At 42.7% G+C, this 25,087-nt stretch overlaps 1 protein-coding gene across 6 annotated transcripts in view; it reads right to left on the reverse strand.

Annotated features, from left to right (window-relative positions):
* Positions 1–18,666: 18,666 nt before the first annotated feature.
* The window catches only part of TENM2 (teneurin transmembrane protein 2), a 4,210,084-nt gene continuing 4,203,663 nt past the window's right edge, over positions 18,667–25,087 (reverse strand). For 5 of the 6 annotated variants that reach the window (XM_068277420.1, XM_068277423.1, XM_068277418.1 and 2 more), the window contains one exon: positions 18,667–20,389. In XM_068277420.1, coding sequence (XP_068133521.1) covers positions 19,628–20,389 — 762 coding nt within the window. In that variant the 3' untranslated portion in view covers positions 18,667–19,627. The remainder of the gene's footprint in view (positions 20,390–25,087) is intronic. The other variant, XM_068277422.1, reaches the window with a different exon arrangement.

The following is a 25,087-nucleotide window of genomic DNA, read 5'->3' on the forward strand; positions in this document are numbered from 1 at the left end:
TGACACTGATATTATTATCTTTTTCCATAAAATTAGATTGGCATCTCCCAGGATAATCCTTGGGGGACGATACTAGCATAGTCTGTGTAGCCATTTATCCTTTGGAAAATGTCTAAAAAGGAGGGAATTGTAAGGGTTTGCAAGCATAAGTATATACACTGTCAGCCATTTTGTCTTCTCAGCAGCCATCTTAGGATCCATATATATATTGTAGCAAGCTTTTAGTTTAGCCAGATCTTGAAGACTGAACCTGTCATGCTACACTGCATTCTCACTTCCCCAATTCTGTTCTATCTTTGTCCATCTCTTCTACTTACAGGAAACTTAATGTACCACCCTGTCAACATGCACCTGCAGAAATGTCATGGGTTTTTTGCTGGGAAAATTCTCTTATGTAAAGTAGTTATTATGAAGTCCACTCATTCAAATCATGTATTATGTAAATATTGCTGGAATTTCTATGTCTATTGAGTTTGCGCAGGATGTACAAAATTGTGCATAAATAATGATCAAAGGCAATACATTTTCAATCTGTCTATCAGTCACAACCTGTGTGTGTGTGTCTTATTGTGACTGACCAGATTCAATGCCAGTACTGGCAAAGATATCACAAAGTATTATCTCAGTATTATTCCTAGGTCATTCCTGAAGGTCCAGTGAGTCTGTGAAGGAACCACTTCCTTACAGTTTCCATTAACAGCTTGCATGCAACCTATTAAGTACTCATCCCTCCCACTGCGAAGAAGTCAATCCTCCATGGGAGGGGCCTAACACTAACTAAATCCTAACCTATGTATATGCATAGCCTGGGTGCGGCTAATCAAATAAAATTGAAAATTGCGCAAAAGGTGGATCAGCGCAACACCAGGCCGCCTCCCAATGGCCTCCATCAGAGATGCGCTGAGCCCCCCCAGGAACTACAAACGCACTTTGAACCCAAACAGAAGCTCTGCATATACACCAAAAGCATGGCTGTTAAGTGGGAGCAGCTGACCAAAAACGAATTACATTAGTGCATAGCAAGGAAATGAGCAGCGCTACTTAAAAACAGACTAGTGCCTACCTGCAAAAGAGTGCAAGCCCCACTTGTGGGGTCGAATACACACCGAGCATACACATGACCTGTCTACCACTGGAGGAGGATGTTGGTTTCCATTAACAGCTTGCATGCAACCTATTAAGTACTCGTCCCTCCCACTGCGAAGAAGTCAATCCTCCATGGGAGGGGCCTAACACTAACTAAATCCTAACCTATGTATATGCATAGCCTGGGTGCGGCTAATCAAATAAAATTGAAAATTGCGCAAAAGGTGGATCAGCGCAACACCAGGCCGCCTCCGAATGGCCTCCATCAGAGATGCGCTGAGCCCCCCCAGGAACTACAAACGCACCTGAAATTCAATGTTGACAAATGTAAGGTCATGCATTTTGGACGTACTAATGGTCTAGCACCATACAAAATAAATGGGATACAGTTGGGGACATCAAACTTGGAGAAGGACTTAGGAGTACTCATTGACAGCAAGTTAAATAATCGTACTCAATGCCAAGCAGCTGCAGCTAAAGCTAACAAAATTTTGGGATGCATTAAAAGGGAAATAAAAACTCGAGATGCTAGCATAATATTGCCCCTGTTTAACTCTCTAGTAAGGCCACATCTGGAATATGGAATTCAGTTCTGGGCACCACATTACAAAAAAGATATTGCAGTTTTAGAGCAGGTGCAGAGACGAGCAACAAAATTGATGCGTGGAATGGAAGGTCTCACTTATCCAGAAAGGTTAGATAAACTGGGTTTATTTAGTCTAGAGAAAAGACGCCTTAGAGGGGATCTAATTAACATGTATAAATACATCAGAGGGCAATATAATACCTTGGCGGATGAGCTTTTTGTCCCTAGGCCTTCTCAAAGGACTAGAGGACATGATCTGCGCATGGAGGAAAAACGTTTTAACCATTTATTTAGGAAAGGGTTCTTTACAGTAAGAGTGATTAAGATGTGGAATGCATTGCCACAGGAAGTCGTTATGGCAAACTCTATACCTGCATTTAAAGGGGGCTTAGATGCTTTCCTTGCGTTGAAAGACATCCATGGCTACAATTACTAGGTAATGCCTAATGATGTTGATCCAGGGATTTTATCTGATTGCCATCTGGAGTCGGGAAGGAATTTTTCCCTTTAGGGGCTAATTGGACCATGCCTTGTAAGGGTTTTTTCGCCTTTCTCTGGATCAACAGGGATATGTGAGGGAGCAGGCTGGTGTTGTACTTTATACTGGTTGAACTCGATGGACGTATGTCTTTTTTCAACCAAAATAACTATGTAACTATGTAACTATGTAACCTTGAACCCAAAATACGGAATGAATTACAAAAGCAGTTGCCGCAACACAAGTGCAGTAATAATGGGTATTACACAATGTGCCGCTGATACAGTTAGTCACTGAATGTGGTGGGCCTCTCTGGAAGTGACACTGCACACAGTAGGAATTACAAAAGCTGTCGCCGCAACACAAGTGCAGTAATAATGGGTATTACACAATGTGCAGCTGATACAGTTAATTTACTCCATCAGATTAGCACCATCTAAAATCGGTTTTATTAAGCAATCTTCGATTAAAACGTTACATCAATTAAAATCCACATGTGGGTATGCCTCAGATGACGCACAGGCGTTTCGGGCTGCTCTCAGTCCTTTCTCAAATCATGGCAGGCCCACACTAACAGAAAACTGCTCACCACAAATTTATAAGGCCCACAAGAGGACCACATAGAGAACTACTGATTAGCATATATGCATATTCATGAATGGCTAAAGCACCAATCACATAACAAGTTTCAAAAAGCATGATTAAAAATACTTAAAAATGTAGTCATCATCCCACAATACAATACATGTATATAGTAGATCAAAGGGACACTCACCCAATGTTCCCTCCTGTGAAAAACACAGAGGAAAAGCATATAACTTGGATCACCGTGTCTCTGTATAGATATTAAGTGTAGGCACTGATAACCAATCAAAGAACAGCCTACAACGTCCGCATGTAAAGCTCTCAAGTCAGTGGCCAATCCCCAGTCGCTTTGTAAATAAACAACATCATACCACATCAAAAAAGGGCCAATGAGGAGCGGGAGGACATGGGAGAGAATCACCCACAAAGGGGCCAATCATCTCCCCGCCGCCAGTGTCCACCCGTGCAGCAGGTATCTGGGTGGAGCGTGTGTATACGCAATGTCACAACCCACCTGCTCAAAATGGACCAATGGCGTACGCATAGCAAGATGCAACCGCCAATCACGTCAGCGCCGACAACGTCCGCACCATCAGTCGCCAGGACGGCATAGAATGCGCATCACGTGGTATCAAGACACCACATGATCGCCTCCCAGCCAATGATGGGCGCGCCGACACCGTCCGCATCTCAAGCGTCAAAAATTATGGCACGGCGCATGTATCACGCGATGTAAACATCACGTTTACACCAGCCACTCGGTATAGTGCAAGCGCAGACGGCGCCCCTATGCATATAAATTAGCCATGCGGATATGTTGGTCAAGTCTCCGCCACCAGAGATTGCCACCCAGGTGCGTTTCTAGGGTCCTTGGAGATCGGGGGCACCTGTGGGCACCAGGCGGGGAGGTGCAAAAATGGGTGTGGCCATGCGGTGAGTGGGCGTGGCCATGGGTGGGGCCAAATGTACATGAACTTAGCAGCGGTGTAAGCTACAGATAACGGGCCTGCCCATCGAAATATTGGATGGAGCCCCCTGTCCTTTATTTGGATAATTTACAATCAGTATAGGCATAGATCAAAGATGTATACGCACATACAATTTTGATTGGTCAATCACTGACCCCCAATTTTACCACCCCCGTGCAGTAAGTGGGCCAACAGACAATGAATATAATGAACAGAGCTAAAATTGGCTAATCAAAATTGTATGTGTGTACCAGGCTTTACAGCTAATACTGTACATACTGAAAGTAGCAGGGATCAGCATACAATATAACTGGTTTACAATCAGTAAAGGCACAGAGTAACACCTTACACTGTACACACTGGAGGTAAATCCGCACACAGTGCAGGCACTAGAGAACAGCGTATACTGTACATACTGTAGGCTGCAGAATTCAGCACACTGCAGCTAGCGTGCCAAAAATATGAGGATCACGTTGTGCGGCGTGCTTATCGTGATGCACCAAAAAATGGGTGGGCCATGGACCAGAATATAGGTGTGGTAACAGCCGGGTGGAGACAAATTTACATGAACCTAGCAATGGTGGGACATTAGATTATGACAGTGGTGGCGAACCTTTTGGAGGCAGAGTGCCCAAACTGCAATCCAAAAGTCACTTATCTATCGCAAAGTGGCAACCGCAATTTAAACTAAATACTGTACAAACGTTTTAACTCATACATGAACATTATGGAAAATCCAAGTTGAAAATAAACTGTGAAGATAAACAATTTCATCCATCCTACTCCTGAAAAATGTATTCATTTTTTTAGAACCTCCCAGTTTTATTTTCTGTTTTAAAAAGCTAAAAAAGTAGGTTTAATGCTATTGTCTCATATGATAAGGATTCAGCTTTTCCAATAGTCTCGCATTTAGCAATCATGTGACCCCCCCAACAAAACAAATTCAGCAATCATGAGGCCCCCAACAAGACAAATTCAGCAATCATGAGGCCTCCAAAAAATCACGAGGCCCCCAACAAGACAAATTCAGCAATCATGAGGCCCCCAACAAATCATGAGGCCCCCAACAAGACAAACTCAGCAATCATAAGGCCCCCAACAAATCATGAGGCCCCCAACAAGACAAATTCAGCAATCTTGAGGCCCCCAACAAATCATAAGGCTCCCAACAAGACAAATTCAGCAGTCATGAGGCACATAAATAGACAGCATTTCACATAAATAGGCAGAATGCCCCCTTAATATGGTAGCCCCCCAAGTTAGGTAGTGAGTGAACGGGACCCCCAGGTTAGCAAGTGAGTGACAGGTGCCTCCAGTTAGGTAGTGAGTGACAGGGACCCCGATAGTGAGTGACAGGGAGCCCCTTTAGGTAGTGAGTGAGTGCCAGGGAGCCCCTTTAGGTAGTTAGTGAGTGCCAGGGATCCCCTTTAGGGAGTGAGTGAGTGCCAGGGAGCCCCTTTAGGGAGTGAGTGAGTGACAGGGAGCCCCTTTAGGGAGTGAGTGACAGGGAGGCCCTTTAGAGAGTGAGCGAGTGCCAGGGAGCCCCTTTAGGGAGTGAGTGAGTGCCAGGGAGGCCCTTTAGGGAGTGAGTGAGTGACAGGGAGGCCCTTTAGGGAGTGAGTGAGTGCCAGGGAGGCCCTTTAGGGAGTGAGTGAGTGACAGGGAGGCCCTTTAGGGAGTGAGTGAGTGACAGGTAGCCCCTTTAGGGAGTGAGTGAGTGCCAGGGAGCCCCTTTAGGGAGTGAGTGCCAGGGAGCCCCTTTAGGGAGTGAGTGAGTGCCAGGGGGAGCCCCTTTAGGGAGTGAGTGAGTGCCAGGGAGCCCCTTTAGGGAGTGAGTGAGTGACAGGGAGCCCCTTTAGGGAGTGAGTGAGTGCCAGGGAGCCCCTTTAGGGAGTGAGTGAGTGCCAGGGAGCCCCTTTAGGGAGTGAGTGAGTGCCAGGGAGGCCCCCCCCCGCCGCCGCCGCTTTCCCCACCCCCCTTACCTCGTAGCAGACCTCAGGATCAGCGGCGACCCGACCAGTAAGAGCGGGCGCTGGATGTCACTTCCGCATATCAGTGGGTCCTAGCGCCCGCACAATTGGTCGCCGGCTCGCCGCCTGATCCTGAGGTCTGATTGACGCGGCGGCTGGAGAGAGCCGCTGCCAGAGGGGGCCGGGCGGAGATCCATGGCACCCCAGGACAGATTGGGGGCACGTGCCGCCCCCAAAATAGGGCTAGCGACGCCCCTGTTGCCACCCCTATTGGTTGATCGCAGTGATGAGAAGCGGGAGCCAGAGCAATCAGAGCTAGGCAATACGCCTATATTTAACAATACACAATAAACATGACAGAATACTAATACAAATGCTCACCATGCCAGGCTCTCGCCACCTACACCGCGCCAACAGTTACCTGTGAAGAAAAGACCACATTGTCAATAGAACCATTTTTCAATTCAAATGAATATAACCAATTCAAATAAGTGTAGCTAATTTGTAATCCCTATTAAGACCCTTGGGTGCAAGGGTATCAAGTTTATTAATCCAATAATTCTCCCTCAAGGCTAAAAGTTTATGTCTGTCCCCCCCCCCCTTCGCAGAATTGGTATCCCCTCAATCACCTGGACCCTAAGTTGAGACAGAGAGTGCTGTTTAGAAAAAAAATGATCAGAGACCGAAAGCTCCCGATTTTTTATTCCTAATCTCTGAGTGGCTGGGTCGTTTTCCCCACATACCCCAGCCCGCAGGGACACCTAAGTAAGTACACCACAAATCTGGAGTCACAGCTAAAGTTACCTCTAATGGTGTATTTTGTCCCCCGGCTGGGGTGGGTGAAAGTGTCCCCTTCACCACGTAACTACACAAGTGACAACCTAAACACGGGAACAATCCATTTCTTTTGATGACATCTACTTTTTCAGGACCCAAATCATGTTTAACTATTTTATCTCTGAGTGAAGGCGCTTTTTTATAGGACAGTAGTGGCAAATCATGAAATTCTTTAACCGTAGGCAGTCCCTGTTTCAACATGGGCCAATGTTTATTTATAATGTGTCCGACTTTCTCAGATAGGACATTATAGGTAGTAACACAAGGTATCCTCTCTGACACCCCTAACTTAATGCATCCTCTATTTCTGCCAAAAGATGTTCTTGGTTTAAATTTGAAATCTGTCTGCAAACAATTAGGGGGATATCCCCTCGCCAAAAACTTGTATCTCATTTCTTCCAGGCGCAAAGTTCTAACATCGGGATCACCCACAATCCTCTCAATCCTTTTAAATTGGCCTTTAGGTATGTTATATTTGATATGTGGTGGATGGAAACTGGTAAAGTGAAGGACGGAGTTTCTATCTGTCTCCTTCACATGCAAGTCGGTCACCAACCTATCACCCTTCTTAACCACCCAGGTATCCAGAAAGCTGACCCTCTGCTGGTCAGCATGGACAGTGAGTTCAATGGCAGGAAAATTTTCATGCAACATAGTCACAAAGGCATCTAGGCTTGAACGTGGCCCCTCCCAAATAAAAAAAATATCGTCAATATATCGTTTCCATATCAGGGCATATTTAGAAAACAAAGGATTAGAGTAGACAAAGGCCTCCTCGTATAAGCCTATAAACAAATTAGCATATGAAGGGGCCATGTTCGAGCCCATCGCAGTGCCCCTCTGCTGCATGTAAAACATAGATTCAAACAGAAAGTAATTATACTTCAAAATCAATTCAAGTAGTTGCAACACAAAACGTTTCTGTTTAGAATCAAAGTCAGAACAAAGCATCAGAAAAAATGCAACCGCCTCCACCCCATCCTCATGGGGTATCGCAGTGTAGAGGCTACTCACGTCCATGGTGACCAGCAGAGAGTCATGCCCCAGATCTTCAATCTGCGGGCTGGGGTATGTGGGGAAAACGACCCAGCCACTCAGAGATCGGGTGGCTTCACATAAATCCAATATTAGGAATAAAAATCGGGAGCTTTCGGTCTCTGATCATTTTTTTTCTAAACAGCACTCTCTGTCTAAACTTAGGGTCCAGGTGATTGAGGGGATACCAATTCTGCAAAGGGGGGGGGGGGGACAGACATAAACTTTTAGCCTTGAGGGAGAATTATTAGATTAATAAACTTGATACCCTTGCCCCCAAGGGTCTTAATAGGGATTACAAATTAGCTACACTTATTTGAATTGGTTATATTCATTTGAATTGAAAAATGGTTCTATTGACAATGTGGTCTTTTCTTCACAGGTAACTGTTGGCGCGGTGTAGGTGGCAAGAGCCTGGCATGGTGAGCATTTGTATTAGTATTCTGTCATGTTTATTGTGTATTGTTAAATATAGGCGTATTGCCTAGCTCTGATTGCTCTGGCTCCCGCTTCTCATCACTGCGATCTAGTAAGGCCACATCTGGAATATGGAATTCAGTTCTGGGCACCACATTACAAAAAAGATATTGCAGTTTTAGAGCAGGTGCAGAGACGAGCAACAAAATTGATACGTGGGATGGAAGGTCTCGCTTACCAAGAAAGGTTAGATAAACTGGGTTTATTTAGTCTATAGAAAATACGCCTTAGAGGAGATCTAATTAACATGTATAAATACATCAGAGGGCAATATAATAGCTTGGAGGATGAGCTTTTTGCCCCTAGGCCTTCTCAAAGGACTAGAGGACATGATCTGCACATGGAGGAAAAACGTTTTAGCCATTTATTTAGGAAAGGGTTCTTTACAGTAAGAGTGATTAAGATGTGGAATGCATTGCCACAGGAAGTTGTTATGGCAAACTCTATACCTGCATTTAAAGGGGCTTAGATGCTTTCCTTGCGTTGAAAGACATCCATGGCTACAATTACTAGGTAATGCCTAATGATGTTGATCCAGGGATTTTATCTGATTGCCATCTGGAGTCGGGAAGGAATTTTTCCCTTTTGGGGCTAATTGGACCATGCCTTGTAAGGGTTTTTTCACCTTCCTCTGGATCAACAGGGATATGTGAGGGAGCAGGCTGGAGTTGTACTTTGTAGTGGTTGAAATTGATGGACGTAAGTCTTTTTTCAACCAAAATAACTATGTAACTATGTAACTATGTTTGTGCTGTGGGCCCAGAAAAGGCTTCCTCTGCATCACTCTTGCATACACCATCTCCTTGTGTCAAGTGCGCCGAATGGTTGAATGATGCACAGTGACTTCATCTGCAGCAAGATGATGTTGTAGGTCTTTGGTGCTGGTCCGTGGGTTGACTCTGACTGTTCTCACCATTTGTCGCTTCTGTCTATCCAAGATTTTTCTTGGTCTGCCACTTCAAGCTTTAACTTGAACTGAGCCTGTGGTCTTCCATTTCTTCAATATGTACCCAACAGTGGAAACAGACAGCTGAAATCTCTGAGACAGCTTTCTTTATCCTTCCCCTAAACCATGATGGTGTACAATCTTTGTCTTCAGGTCATTTGAGAGTGATTTTGAGACCCCCATGTTGCTACCCTTCAGAGAAAATTAAAAGAGGAGGGAAACTTACAATTGACCCCCTTAAATACTCTTTCTCATAATTGGATTCACCTGTGTTTGTAGGTCAGGGGCCACCGGGCTTACCAAGCCAATTTGAGTTCCAATAATTAGTTCTAAAGGTTTTGGAATCAATAAAATGACAACAGTGCCCAAATGTATGCACCTGCCTCATTTTATTTAATCAATTATTGCACACTTTCTGTAAATCCAATAAACTTCATTTCACTTCTCAAATATCACTGTGTTTGTTTCCTATATGATATATTTAACTAACATTTTTTTTATCATAACAACCAACGATTTATACAGGAAAAGCATGACGATTAACAAGGTTGCCCAAACTTTCGCATCCCACTGTATCTCTAGTATTTCTAAATTCCAACACCAGCCTCATTATTTGAAGTATTTGAATGTCAAGAACCCAGCAGACCCTGACAGATTATTCCATTGGAATTATGCTCCATTGATGGGTCACCTGGCTGGCCTTTTGTAGGCTTGGAAGAGCCATAATATCTCCTGGGCAGGTAGAATAACTGCAATCAAGATGACATGGTTACCAAAACTCAGGTGCCATTTTAGAACTCTACCAGTTCTGCTGACTAAGGGTTCCTTAGAAGGGCTTAAGAAACAATTATTTGACTTCATTTGGAAGTACAAAAGACCTAGGATACACCGAAAATTGATGATGTTGCTCGTCGGTCCTGAACCTTTATAAATATTATTTAGCTGGCTTTTTTACCTATGTTATATGCTAATATTCATACCCCAAAGTGGATGACTCTTTAGGATTCTGAGACCTATGGGATGGAAAGGGCTTTTAAGGTCATCTCTGAGATCCTTGAGGTCTATTAAGACTCTTTCCCCATTTACCTACCTTACTCTATTTGGAGGAGGATTAGGTTTAAGTGCCGCTTACAATCAAGACCCTCTCAACTCATGGAAATCTCTAGAAACCCTGATTTTGAAATAGGACTTTGCATGTCCCCTTTTCAGTGGTAGAGGACTAATACCGGAACATTGAAAGACTTTTAGATAAAGTTTGTACTTTTTCTTAAATCAACAAGAGATGCTCTGTGCTTGCTCAGGAGATGTTTAGGGCCAGTCAGGTGCTCCACTTCACTCATTCATAGGCTAAACCAGATCAATGTGTGAAAATGGTATCTTTTGAGTTTACATGTCTAGCCGATCCCATCTGTAGAGGTATGTTATCTATACTATACTCAATCTTCAATGCTAAACAAGATGTGGCCAAGTTTCCCTTTCAGTGTGCTTGGGAGGTGGATTGTGGGGTTGAATTAGATGAAGAACAATGGTCACAGATGTTTGATATGCTCTCTAAGGGTAGCCTCCAGGTGACAAATATGGAGGTTTCGCTTAGGCTGCTCCACAGAAGATATTTAGTACCTGCAAGGCTACATGCCTTATAACCCATCTACATGTTTTAGAGGATGTCAATCTACAGACTCCATGTTTCACATTTGCAATTATGGTCCAAATTAGTTTTCCTACTTAACAGAACATAAAGTATAAATTCAGGGCCTTAAATCTGAGGATGCCCAGCATAAAATGATTCAGTTTGCAGCTAATGCTACTAAGACCTACATTGCCTCTCAATGGCATCAATCTTCACTTTCCTTTAGATGTGTTCTTGATAGAATCCAGGAAACTATATTAAATGAAAAACTCAAAGCAAATCTCTCGGATAGGGTCCACCATTTTGACAAAGTATGGCAGCCTTGGCTTCAGGATGTCTCGTCCCAGAGATTCGTCAAGCTTTGTCTTATTTTTAACATCCCACATGTACCAGTATTCATAATGGGATTTCTGTCCTTTTTTCATATCCTAAAAATATGTTGTCCTCTATGTATGTCACCCAGAGCTGGGACAAGGTCCTCCAGCATCTAAGGCTGAGACACCAAAGTGCGCCCCTCCATCCTTCCTACCCCAGCTGTCACACACTGATTGCTATTAGACTAAGAGGGCCACAGGGCCCACAACCTCCCCAACACCTTAATATCTAGTTATCTGGCTTGCAGTCACTGCTATGCATCCCCCTTTCTTATTTCTTTCTGCTTTAAACAGAATAGGGGAATGATAGCTGAATGAATTGTGCGCCCCCTCCTACACTGCGCCCTGAGGCTGGAGCCTCTCCAGCCTATGCCTCGGCCCGGCCCTGAGTCACCCATATCATGTTTGGTTCACTGTAATGATCTGTTCATCTGTCTGCACAGGCAGACAGCTTTTTGACCATTCTTTAGGTCTGAGTGTTGCAGGTCTCTGGAAAAGAGACCTGTCTTCACTCTGCAAGTTGCAGAGTTGCTCTGCTGGTGAGGAATTTGCATCTACTTGTCATGCAAATTGCTTAGCTGCTTCCTTTGATGGCTTGCAGTATAAATGCCATTCCTTCCCAGAATTCCTTGCTGGTCATGATGGTTTGTTCCTGCTAACTTGCCTGGAGTCTTAGCCCTCTGCTCATTGTTGGTTACTATTGCTAGCTATTGGGAGTGCTCCTTGCATTCCTGTTTAGTGCAGTCAGGATTGTGTATATTTGTACTGCCTATTCTGTCGTGTCTTGTTCTTGCGATTACGCTGTCGCCAGCGGTTGGCGGTAGCAAATCGTTTTGTCGGTTGGGATCGCACTTGCTCTTGTGGAGGAGCAGTGGATCCAATCTGACTTTTTCCTGTTGTTTGTTTGTCTGGAGCAAATGCTTGCTGTTGCCTGAGGTAAGGCAGCCGATTAGCAGGCGTTTCTGTTGTTTTTTTGTTTGTGTTTCTAGGTTCATTTGATAGTTAGGGTTGGCGTGTTTTGTCTCTGTTGCACTTTTCGTGCGGAGACCGCGCCATTAGCGTGCTTTGTCGATGTTGCGCTTTTTGCGCGGCGACCGCGCTTAGCGAGTGCGTTTGTTATTTTCCTTGGCGTTCTGATCATTGTTATTTGCTGTGTCTTTCTTGCTACACTTGTGCTCTGTCTTACTTGGTCTTGTGTCCCTATTGGTAATCGCCACTCTTGCGATTGCGTTCCCACTTGGTTTCCGCTGTTGTGTGTTCACCGTCGCCGGGTGGCGACTAGATTGGTGGACACACATTCTGTCTCTGTGCTCACTTTCTCTCTACAGGTGCTTTGCACCCAAGCTGGGTTCTGTCATTTTTATGGATTTCCGCAGTGTCAGCACGCATCTTGTGCGCTGACCACGGAAATAATTCCCCAATCGTTACAGTATGACCAGCCAAACCGAAATTCCTAGTGTAGAGGGAATTTCTGATTTGTATGTTTTTGTCAAATATGGTTCTTATACCTTTAAGAGCTATAAAAGACTCGACACTGAAACCAAAGTGGACTTCCTTTCTGAATGTGTAAGATTTTTTCTGAATCCTACCATTCAAATTACTGATCCGTCCACGTCAGCTCTCCAATTCGCTTATACTCTATTGCAAGGAGATCTGTTTGTGTGGGCTTATGAGATTTTGAAAAGCAATTCCTGGAATGATAATCCTTATCAGTTTCTTATATTGATTTTCTCCCACTGGTATAAACTGCCTTGCTTACCACCTGTACTTGATGAGTGTGTACCTGCTAGTCAGTCAGCTGTTCTATCCCTTCCATGTAAAACCATTCAGTGTAACAATCCGTTTAATGTCTCAGTACATAAAGCTGCTAAAAAGGTAAAGTCTGAAATGTGGAACACACTTGAATGGGATAAATCCAGAGAGACTTCTCAGTCTCAGGTTTTGCTGCCCCAAGCAAAAGCATATGTGGATCCGGTGATAGGCAGAATTATTCAGTATATTAGAGGAGTAAGAAAATCTATGCATGCTCCTGATCCCAACCCATATGAGTGTTATCTTGATACAGGATTGTTTGAGCCTCCATTTGCTCCATGGGAGATTGGGGCTTTGATTGAGGAGTTCGAGATTGATTGGAAGGCGTTTTGCGATTTTTGCATCGCAAAAAGCGAAGAGATTCTTAATGCTTGTGTTAATTCTGTGTACACGTTGATTGGATCTGATGAGTGTGACAAATGTTTTGTGGATCCAGTGATTTGTGTGTGGCAGACGATTTTGGATGAATTGCACACACACCAACCAATTGACTCCAATAAAGTGACACCGTTATCAGATGATTGTTCCTGCCTTTCTGGGGTAAAGCAAGTGAGTTTAGACACTGTGCGATCTGAAATGAATGGGTGGACCACTGTTGTTGACACCTGTATGAATTCTGAAGGATCTTCTCCTGCTTGTGTGGAGTTTGAATTTGTGCGATCTGATGCCTGTTTCTCAGGTGTTCCTGCAGATTGTGATCGGCGTGAATGTGTCAGTTTTGTCAAAGATATGTGGGATCCCTTTTCATTTAAAAAGAGATTTTTTTCTCTCCCAGTGATTCTTTAAGATCTTCCATCTATGATCCTGCTATTGGGAAAATTCCTAAACCATGCAACCTCAAGAGTAATGTTAATATGACTAATAAATCTTTGTGTCGCTCTGTTCACACCTGTAATGGCACGTTGCCAGATGACAGTTGTTCCAGTGTTTCTGTCTTGAACACTTTGCAGTCTGGTCCACAGATTGTGGAGGCTTGCGCTTTGGAAGCTTTAGTTTCACAACTCAAAGCGATCTTGGATTCGCAAATTTTGCTTTCTGACTCCTCGGATTCGACATTGTTAGCCGAGTCTAAGGGTGAGACAGCGCTTTGGTTTTGCGAATCTGATACTGAGGGATCTTTGCTTTGTCCAGTGAATGTTTCTGTGAGTCTACCCTGTACCATGGATGAAACTATGATGTCCACTCGCACTGACATTTGTGAGTCTCTTTCTTGCTCTGAGGAAAGTACTGACTTTTCCCCCAGTACTCTGGATGAGCCAATATTACCTTGCAATAAATCTCCTGCAGGGAGCCCAGAGGCTCCTCGAGGTATTGCAGCTAATTTCATCTGTTTTTCTGCCATTTCAGAATTGCAGTCTGGTTTGACTGTTATGAAGGATTCTGCCTGTAGTGAAACTAGATTCAGAGAGGCAGTGTTGGTTTCACTAGATATTCCTGTGCATTCTGTTCTTGAAGATGAGATTCAGTCCCAACGTATGGTAAAACCATCCCTGGGACATTTTCCCCGTCCGCAGAAGGTATTTGAGGTTCGGCCCTGTAACATGGACAGTTCAGAATCCTTGATTGCTTTATCAGAAAACTTGGGAAATGATGTTCCTGAAGTTTTGTTTGATGTTCTGGAGGCCTCCGAGTTCCTCCCAAAGGGTGCAGAACTTTTAGGAGGTGCCTCCTGCCCGACACGGTCGTCTGAAGTGTTGCCCACTTCAGTAGGCATTGCTGCTATACTGACTACTTTTGCAGCTCTTGTGGAGCTTCAGTCATGCGTAGTCAATAATGAGTTCTGGTTGGATACAATTACAGTCACAGAGACTTCTAAGTCTGAATCCAAGTCTTCTTTTGAAAGACCAGTACTTGTGACCACTACTCGTGATGATTCTCTGCCCGGTCCTGGTTTTGGTCTTGTCGTGGTGGACTCTGAGGTTGGCAGTTCCTCGACAAGTCCTGAGGTTTCTCTTGTGCTAGTGTATCCCGATGCGCTCTGTGAGCCAGAATGCCCAAGTGTGTCTCGGTTACCAGCATGCTCAGATGCTTCCTTGGTGGAGACATGTTCTGATTTTGCCTGCCTGCCTGCCTGCCTGCCCAGAAGTGGTCCCTGAGATCTTGATGGTTGTCCTGGTAATTCTGAATACGGAATTGTTATAGGTTCCATGGGGATTCTTGGTAGTTCTCCATGTGAGCCTGGTGAACGTTCTGGCCTCTTGGGATCTCTGCGGAGCTCCAAAGTGTTCTGGGAGATTCTGGGAGAAATTTTTCTTGGTACCCTGGATGGGATCAACAGTGGCTTCTCTGTTGAAAGGGACACTTCAAATGGCTATTGTGGCAGATTTGGTATTTTTGGACGGTCCCTGGAAGGTGGTGGGTATTGCTTGGAGGGTATCGATGGGTTCTTCTCTGGCATTCGCAGTTCTGATGGGTGTTACGCTGAGACTGGTAGTACTGATGGGCATGTTTTGGTGGTTTCTGCTTCCGATGAGTTCAGTTTCGGGAGGATTGACTCTGGAATTGGGCCTTGTCGGGCTGCCCCGGCCTTCATAAGTGTTCAGTCAGACTGCTTTGTTGGAAATGTCAGTTTTGAGGGACGTCTGGAATACGTCCCTTGGTACTGTAATGATCTGCTCAGCTGTCTGCACAGGCAGACAGCTTTTTGGCCATTCTTTAGGTCTGAGTGTTGCAGGTCTCTGGAAAAGAGACCTGTCTTCACTCTGCAAGTAGCAGAGTTGCCCTGCTGGTGAGGAATTTGCATCTACTTGTCATGCAAATTGCTTAGCTGCTTCCTTTGATGGCTGCAGTATAAATGCCATTCCTTCCCAGAATTCCCTGCTGGTCATGATGGTTTGTTCCTGCTAACTTGCCTGGAGTCTCAGCCCTCTGCTCATTGTTGGTTACTATTGCTAGCTTAGAGTAGATACCCTTTGGGAGTGCTCCTTGCATTCCTGTTTAGTGCAGTCAGGATTGTATATATTTGTTCTGCCTATTCTGTCGTGTCTTGTTCTTGCGATTGCAGCGTCGCCAGCAGTTGGCGGTAGCGAATCGTTTTGTCGGTTGGGATCGCACTTGCTCTTGCGGAGGAGCAGTGGATCCATTCTGACTTGTTCCTGTTGTCTGTTTGTCTGGAGCAAACGGTTGCTGTTGCCTGAGGTAAGGCAGCCGATTAGCAGGCGTTTCGGTTGTTTTTTTGTTTGTGTTTCTAGGTTCATTTGATAGTTAGGGTTGGCGTGTTTTGTCTCTGTTGCACTTTTCGTGCAGAGACCGCGCCATTAATGTGCTTTGTTGCTGTTGCGCTTTTCGCGCGGCGACCGCGCTTAGCGAGTGCGTTTGTTATTTTTCTTGGCATTCTGATCATTGTTATTTGCTGTGTCTTTCTTGCTACACTCGTGCTCTGTCTTACTTGGTCTTGTGTCCCTATTGGTAATCGCCACTCTTGCGATTGCGTTCCCACTTGGTTTCCGCTGTTGTGTGTTCACCGTCGCCGGGTGGCGACTAGATTGGTGGACACACATACATTCTGTCTCTGTGCTCACTTTCTCTCTACAGGTGCTTTGCACCCAAGCTGGGTTCTGTCATTTTTATACGCTTGTGCAGGATTTTCGCAGTGTCAGCGCGCATCTTGTGCACTGACCACGGAAATAATTCCCCAATCATTACATTCACCCCTTTGTTTTTCGGTGGTTGAACTACAGTTACTCTTGTTTTCATATGTTGTATATTGTTCCGCTGTTTTACTTACAATACTTCTTTAGCATTTCGTCTTGCACTGTGTTTGTACTTGAAAATAATTTTAAATAAAGTATCTTTGAGACTAAAAAAGGGTTTGGAAGCAAGTTAAACATCATTCATGATGCCGACTCGTGATTCCGGATTTAATGTGTAATTCCAACCACAATAAATGGGTAAGCACCATCAACCAAACCCCAAGAAGTGAGGGGTAGTAAATGGGTGTGCAGAAGGGAACTGAATACAGTATATACCACAAACAAGACAAGATGTTCCCTACAATAACCACACCACTCCATGTAAATCAATATAAATTCATCTTTATTCAAAAAATCAATATGATAAAAACACTAAAAACAAAAGCCATGGGGGGAAAGTGGGTAACTGACAACTGTATACCAATAGAATAGAAATATCACATAATATATGAATAAATAAAGGGTACAGTGCAAAAATGAATCGATAACACCTAAGAATATACATAAATTGATACAATTACAATAAGTCCACAAATTATGTGTGAATAAAATTAATCACGAAACATATATAAATAGAAATCCACAATACAATGTGGGTAACATCAAGTTAGGGTCAACAAACCAACATGTGCAAAAGGATGAGGAGATGATTAGTGAAAAAGTCTGGCATCACCAGATAGTGAGCTAAGGTGCAAAGTCGCATTAGGGTAAAAAAGTGCAGCAGTATAAGTAAAAGTGACAGTGCTAATAAAGTGCATAGGGTAGTGTAAACGTACACCACCAAAATAAAAGAGGCTACCCACAAAGAGGAAACATGAAGGTGCCCATACGGGGGAACGGGTATGCTCTGACTTTGACACCTTCATGTTTCCTCTTTGCGGGTAGCCTCCTTTATTTTGGCGGTGTATGTTTACACTACCCTATGCACTTTACTAGCACTGTCACTTTTACTTATACTGCTGCACTTTTTTGACCTAATGGGACTTTGCACCTTAGCTCACTATCTGGTGATGCCAGACTTTGTCACTAGTCATCTCCTCATCCTTTTGCACATGTTGGTTTGTTGACACTAACTTGATGTTACCCACATTGCATTGTGGATTTCTATTTATATATGTTTCGTGATTAATTTTATTCACACATAATTTGTGGACTTATTGTATCAATTTACGTATATTCTTAGGTGTTATCGATTCATTTTTGCACTGGTTTGCACTGTACCCTTCATTTATTCATATATTATATGATATTTCTATTCTATTGGTATACAGTTGTCAGTTGCCCGCTCCCCCCCTCCCCCATGGCTTTTGTTTTTAGTGTTTTAATCATATTGCTTTTTTGAATAAAGATTAATTTATACTGATTAACATGGAGTGGTGTGGTTATTGTAGGGAACATGTTGTCTTGTTTGTGGTATTTAATGTGTAATTCCGACTCGAAACCACATTCGAATTCGGAAATCTGATTCTATCTGTAATTACGATCATGGCCAATACAAAAAGTGGGTGAAGCCATGATCGAAATAACTCGAATCTGGGATCGGGGGTATCCGAGCAGGGTGTTTCAAGTGCATTTATAGTGGTTAGACAATGACCAAGTCAAAGAGCCCAAGACCCTGGAAGACTATAGGAAGATCTGTAGCATGAACTGTACGAGAAAGTCAAATGCAAAACATACCATAATAGATAGCATGGACACAAGAGACCTTAGTTCGAATATTGGCTCTTCCTTTTCAGTAAGCCAGCACCTATTCAGTAGGAGACCTTGGACAAGGCTCCCTAATACTGCTACTGCCCATAGAGCACTGCAGCTGCAGCCCTGGTTCTTTGAGTCCGTCAGGAGAAAAGCACAATATAAATGTTATTTGTCTGTCTGTCTGTTACGGACTCTATATTTCTCCTTCCCAGAGTCACAGACCTTTTCTTATCATATATTTTACATTTTACAGTAGGATTTAATCCATTTATTACTGGTAAATCTGGTCCAATGTTTGAGGTTGCTTTTTGTATCATCTGAGGGATACTGAATCAAAAGCTTGTTTTTTGTAACAGTTACATAAAACATTTTTTACACATAGGTCTAATACATTTAGATAAACAGTTATTCACAAAGTACAAATGTGCACAATTTTAGAGAGTTTATTTATGTACAAACAATTTAAACACTTTATCATAAATTATTTTGCCTGTTTCTATTCTTCAGCAGCAGCAAATTAAAATAATAAAAAATTAACAGCTCATTCATGAATATTACAAAAACAAAAAGAATACCCCAAAAAAGTTCAGAATAATTTTTGTTGTGACTGTAAGGTGATTGTCTCAGTTTATTATTTAGACCCCCCAAAAAAATCTACCTTTAATTTGCAACAGTAGTAATTGTGGCATATGGCCTTCTTAAATGAACAGGGTGGTTAGAAGTAGTGCCCATTTGCAATAGTGTCACAATGCCGACATCTCTATTGAAACTGATACCAACAAACTACAGATTCTAAACAGACTACACCCTGTAACTGTATTATACTGTATAGTCCACAATGGATTTTTCAAATACAAACAAGAGGATGATGATTTTAACTGTAGTAAACACCTCCATCTTGACTCGGATATTACATTCTACCCATTTCATAAACAAATTTAGTCACAAAGCATTTTTGGGATCCTATTGCAAGTAAAATATGTGTTTTCTGATCAGAATAAATCCACTGCTTTTTAAAGCTTTAAATCACTCGAATCATTCTTCTTAAATCAAAATATCATACTTATCAATACTTATCAAAGAAGTAGTCTAAGTAGTTTTCAGCAAAAGTTCTTGTAAAGGTGGTCATTCTGAATTATTTAAACTCACATGAAGTGAGGCAATCAGAGACCATAATTATTATTTTAAGAATGACCCAGAATAAGTGGGTAATATCAGGGGTTTATTGGTGTTCAGTTGTATGGTTTTATTTTAAGTTAAGCTTTCAGTCCACTTTAATTTGTTGTTTTTAGCAGCAGTCAACTCATAAAATGTGAGCATTGTTGCTACTTAACTGTCTCAAAACATCAGCATAGTGCCCCATTTAGGTATTCTTCATCTCCTTAGGAGAGGAGATAACAGTTGTTAATATTGATTTATCCATGTATCCAGAAATGGATGACATCAGGCTAATTTGTTACCTCTTTCCCATTTCATTCTGTCTTAAGAACTGGATGTTACTGCTACTGTCTGCAAGTTCTGGGTACTGCTCCACTGGAAGGACATAGTACCCCTCATATCCATGTACTTTTCCTGTGCTTAAAAGCTGTTGTTTTTCCCCCTCAGTCCATAATCGACTACCTTCCTTTCCATCACGTGCTTTTTGCTGTTCTTTGACCCAGGCTGCACTCAGTGCTCGTTGGCGTGCTTGGTCGAGAACCCTTGCTCTTTCTTCATCCATAGCATCAGCCATTAGTCCATACCTTATATTCAAAATAAGTGATGAATGTTCGAGTTCTATGTTTGTAAACCTGCGAGTTCTTCCATTTACAAGTAGATTTGGCTGTGAAACCGTAACATTTACTCCATTGTCAAGTATTTTATGACCTGTTGTTAAACACAAAGTGACCAAATCATTGTCAGAGGACCCAGTTTTGACAAAGTAATGAGTGTCTTTTCCTTCTTGGTTGTAGTGCATTTTTTCTAAATAGTGGGCTCCATTGAGCACCAGGGCAATTTTCCGACTGTCTTCACTGGCAATGCTAGACATTCCTGTTGTCACTTTTCCTTCCTTGATGGCAAACATTATTCCTTTTCCAATTATGGGACCAGCAGTAGCGAACCAGTGTCCCAGCTTTCCTTGCATATTTGTGTGTAGCTGCTTCAGGATTGTCTGACCCTCCAGTGCCATAAATTCTTGATTTTGTCTTTCAGTGGTCTGTTGAACACCTGTAATTAGCTGCAAGACAGAACAAATGAAATAGCTAAATACAATAAAATACAAAAGTATAGCTATGATAACTTGACTGTACTGATTTTTAAGTTCATGCAAAACTGACTGCATTATCTTTTGCCATTATTTTAACACAAAAAATACATCTCAGAATATTAAATTAGAAAACCTATTCAACTATGCAAGAAACCATAGGCTGTTCATTAAAACAAACCCAAACTGGAAATAAACGTGTGAGATGATTATGTATTATTATTATTATTATTATTATTATTTAGTATTTATATAGCGCCGACATATTACGCAGCGCTGTACAGTGTATATATATATATCTTGTCACTAACTGTCCCTCAAAGGAGCTCACAATCTAATCCCTACCATTGCCATATGTCTATATTATGTAGTGTATATACTGTAGTCTAGGGCCAATTTTTAGAAGGAGCCAATTAACTTATCCGTATGTTTTTGGAATGTATGTGTGTATGTATGTGGAAGTACTAGAAAATAGAACATTCATGGACATTTTTATTTTTAGTTTACTGGCTGAAGACAGAATTTCAAACTGCAGCAATTAGAGTATACTGTAAATTTGGTTGTATTCAGCTGCAAAGTAAAATAAATAATAGCTGTTTGAATATTACAGCGTTATCTTCTTATCAGCCAAAACAAGTGTTTTGCTTTCTGCTTGCTTTTCAGGAGAGCCCAGACTGCATTTGACTGCTGTTGGACTGTCTCATTTATAAACATCAAAGCATTGTTTTTTGTTTATTGCTTTTTTAACCCTTGCAATGAACCTCCACACACAAAAAAAACAACAACAACAAAAAGCAAATAAACTACCTACAAGCAAGCAAAAATGATACAAACAAGTAAATTCGTGACATAGCATGTGTGCCATAACCATTGCAATTTAGTTACATAGTTATTTTGGTTGAAAAAAGACATACGTCCATCGAGTTCAACCAGAGAACAAAGTACAACACCAGCCTACTCCCTCACATATCCCTGTTGATCCAGAGGAAGGCAAAAAAAACCCTTACAAGGCATGGTTCAATTAGCCCCAAAAGAGAAAAAAATTCCTTTCCGACTCCAGATGGCAATCAGATAACATCCCTGGATCAACATCATTTGGCATTACCTAGTAATTGTAGCCATGGATGTCTATCAACGCAAGGAAAGCATCTAAGCCCCATTTAAATGCAGGTATAGAGTTTGCCATAACGACTTCCTGTGGCAATGCATTCCACATCTTAATCACACTTACTGTAACGAACCCTTTCCTAAATAAATGGCTAAAACGTTTTTCCTCCATGTGCAGATCATGTCCTCTAGTCCTCTGAGAAGACCTAGGGACAAAAAGCTCATCCGCCAAGCTATTATATTGCCCTCTGATGTATTTATACATGTTAATTAGATCCCCTCTAACGTGTCTTTTCTCTAGACTAAATAAACCCAGTTTATCTAACCTTTCTTGGTAAGTGAGACCTTCCATCCCACGTATCAATTTTGTTGCTCGTCTCTGCACCTGCTCTAAAACTGCAATATCTTTTTTGTAATGTGGTGCCTAGAACTGAATTCCATATTCCGGATGTGGCCTTACGAGGGAGTTAAACAGGGGCAATATTATGCTAGCATCTCGAGTTTTTATTTCCCTTTTAATGCATCCCAAAATTTTGTTAGTTTTAGCTGCAGCGGCTTGGCATTGAGTACGATTATTTAACTTGTTGTCGATGAGTACTCGAGTCCTTCTCCAAGTTTGATGTCCCCAACTGTATCCCATTTATTTTGTATGGTGCTAGACCATTGGTATGACCAAAATGCATGACTTTACATTTTTCAACATTGAATTTCATCTGCCATGTATGTGCCCATATAGCCATCCTATCCAGATCCTGTTGCAATATGACACTATCTTTCCGAGAGTTGATGATTCTGCCCAATTTTGTATCTTCTGCAAAAATAGCAACATTGCTCATTACTGCATCTACTAGGTCATTAATAAATAAATTGAAGAGCACTGGACCCAGTACAGACCCCTGTGGGACCCTACTGCTAACAGTCTCCCATTTTGAGTATGATCCATTGACCACAACTCTTTGTTTTCTGTCCATTAGCCAGTTCCCTAACCATGCACACAGACTCTTCCCCAGTCCTTGCATCCTCAACTTTTGCACCAGACTTTTGTGTGGAACAGTGTTGAAGGCCTTTGCAAAGTCCAAGTATATCACATCTATAGCATTCCCAATATCCACATTAGCGTTCACTACCTCATAAAAGCTGAGCATGTTAGTCAAACAGGACCTGTCTTTAGTAAACCCATGTTGATGCTGAGAAATAAGATTATTTTCTACTATGAAGTCATGTATAGTATCCCTTTTTTATCCCATTAACGTTAGAAATTTTTCATCAGATACAATCTTTTGATGTGATTTTTATGATTGAAAGGTAATAATTGATTGTTTCCATAAATAGGTCGATTATGCTTTTTTCTTCATTCCAATTCCATTGTAAAATCCAACATTTGGATTGATTACATTTTCAGTTTCAATCTGCCATAGGTCATTTTACATCCATTTTCTACTCTGCACAGTTTTCTGTTCAATTTTTCTTAAACATTGAGTCAAAAGATCACATCTGATAACCAAATTGTTCCGTCACTGAGCACATATACACAGAGAAACTTGTTTCTACTTTAGAGCTTATCATATAAAACACTGTTTTTGCTAGAGATGGCTTGAACCTCCGATTTTAGGTTCGCAAACATCGAAAGAACTTCCGCAAAAGTTTGCGTTCGTGCGAACCATGCGAACTGCAATAGACTTCAATGGGCAGGCGAACTTTCAAAACTACAAACACTAATTCTGGCCACAAAAGTGATGGAAAAGATGTTTCAAAGGGTCTAACACTTGGAGGGGGGCATGGCGGAGTGGGATACATGCCAAAAGTCCCAGGGAAAAATCCGGATCTGACACACTGCAAGGTTTTCAGGGCAGAAATCACATTGCATTGCTATATTGGAGGCATAAAGTGCTTTAAAACATCTTGCGTGTGTATACATCAATCAGGTAGTGTAATTAGTGTACTGCTTCACACTGACAGACCAAACTCACTGTGTAACGCACCACAAACAGCTGTTTGTGTAGTGATGGTCATGCTGTACTGGTTGTGCACCATGGCGAGAGTGCAGGCGATGGCGGTTTTCAAGCCCATATGGTTGGGCTGAGATAGCTCAATGACAGAACCACAGTGACTTAGTGTCCAGTTGATCGAATTTGGTCTGTCCACAATGAAGGAACAACCGTATTATCTTCTTGGGTCAGGTATGCCCCCCAACACACTCATATAGCCGGCTCATATATATTGCTTCATTGTGATACGCAAGCCCCTACAAGGTAACGATCATGAAGGTGAATTGACACATGTACATGCCTTTTGTTTTGTTGTTGCATTTTCAGTGCAGCCAGAAAAATTAGGCAGGCATGTACACGCACCAGAAAAAATTATTATAGCGGCAGCTGCTAGCAGAGACCTTAAACATTCAGGAATCCACCCGGAGTCCTGGACCCTGTTGGTGGTGGCGGAGAAGGCAGTCAAGCGGCTGGTAAGCAGAGATGCTGTGTGGGGGGACTGACTTAGTCTTGGGGCAGGCAGTAGCAGGCGGCAGGGGACTGACTTAGTCTTCAGGCAGGCAGTAGCATTCCAGGATCCATGCCTCATTCATTTTGATAAAGGTGAGGTACTGAACACTTTTTCGACCTAGGCGACTTCTCTTCTCTCTGACAATGCCTCCAGCTGTGCTGAAGGTCCTTTCTGACAGGACGCTTGAGGCAGGGCAAGCCAGAAGTTGGATGGCAAATTATGACAGCTCTGGCCACAGGTCAAGCCTGCGCACCGAGTAGTCCAGGGGCTGCACACAGTGTCTACATCCGCACTTAAGGCCAGGTAGTCGGCTACCTGCCGGTTGAGGCGGTGGGGGAGGGTGGAAAGGCTAAGGAGAGGCGTTGGACTAAAGAATGTCCGCATGTCCGACATCACCATGAGATCGCCAGAGCGTCCTGTCCTTGCCTGCATGGACATGGGAGGAGGAGGAAGATTACTGGCAGTGGCACCTTTATTCCGTTGTGCTGTGACATCACCCTTAAAGGGAACCAGAGATGAACGATTCACACAAAATAAACATATCAGTTGATAGCTTGTAAAGAATAAATGCTCTACCCGATAATTTCGCCACTCTGGTGTGCCTTTTTGAGTGCTTTTTATCCATTATTGCTCCAGGAAATATCCAATATGGCCGCCGGCTCATATTCCTTCTGCTTCCAGGTTATGAGGTGTTCTGGATGTGCTGTCTAGGCTATATGAGACTATAGACAAGCAGGGCTGCTGTAGGCTTTCATCTGTGTACTTTCAACTTCATATTCTGGTATGCTTTGTGACTGCCTGTAGAAAGTGTCTCTCATAGTAATGAAACTGCATACAGTAGATAATAATGACAGGCTGCACAGATAGAGCACACAGATCACACAGCCACACTTGTCTGTTAGACAGAGATTTTTCCTGCAGCAGCAGACCCTCCCATGTCATCACAGCTCTCAGTATGTAAAGCATGAAATTTGAGCCAGGAGGGGGAAGGCTTGGGCTTGAAAAGACTCCACAGAAGAGTGACTCAGCTATAATGATTCCAGGTCAAACCTCGACTGAATAGTC

This window comes from Hyperolius riggenbachi, chromosome 3, assembly GCF_040937935.1.
Source record: "Hyperolius riggenbachi isolate aHypRig1 chromosome 3, aHypRig1.pri, whole genome shotgun sequence".
NCBI lineage: Eukaryota > Metazoa > Chordata > Amphibia > Anura > Hyperoliidae > Hyperolius > Hyperolius riggenbachi.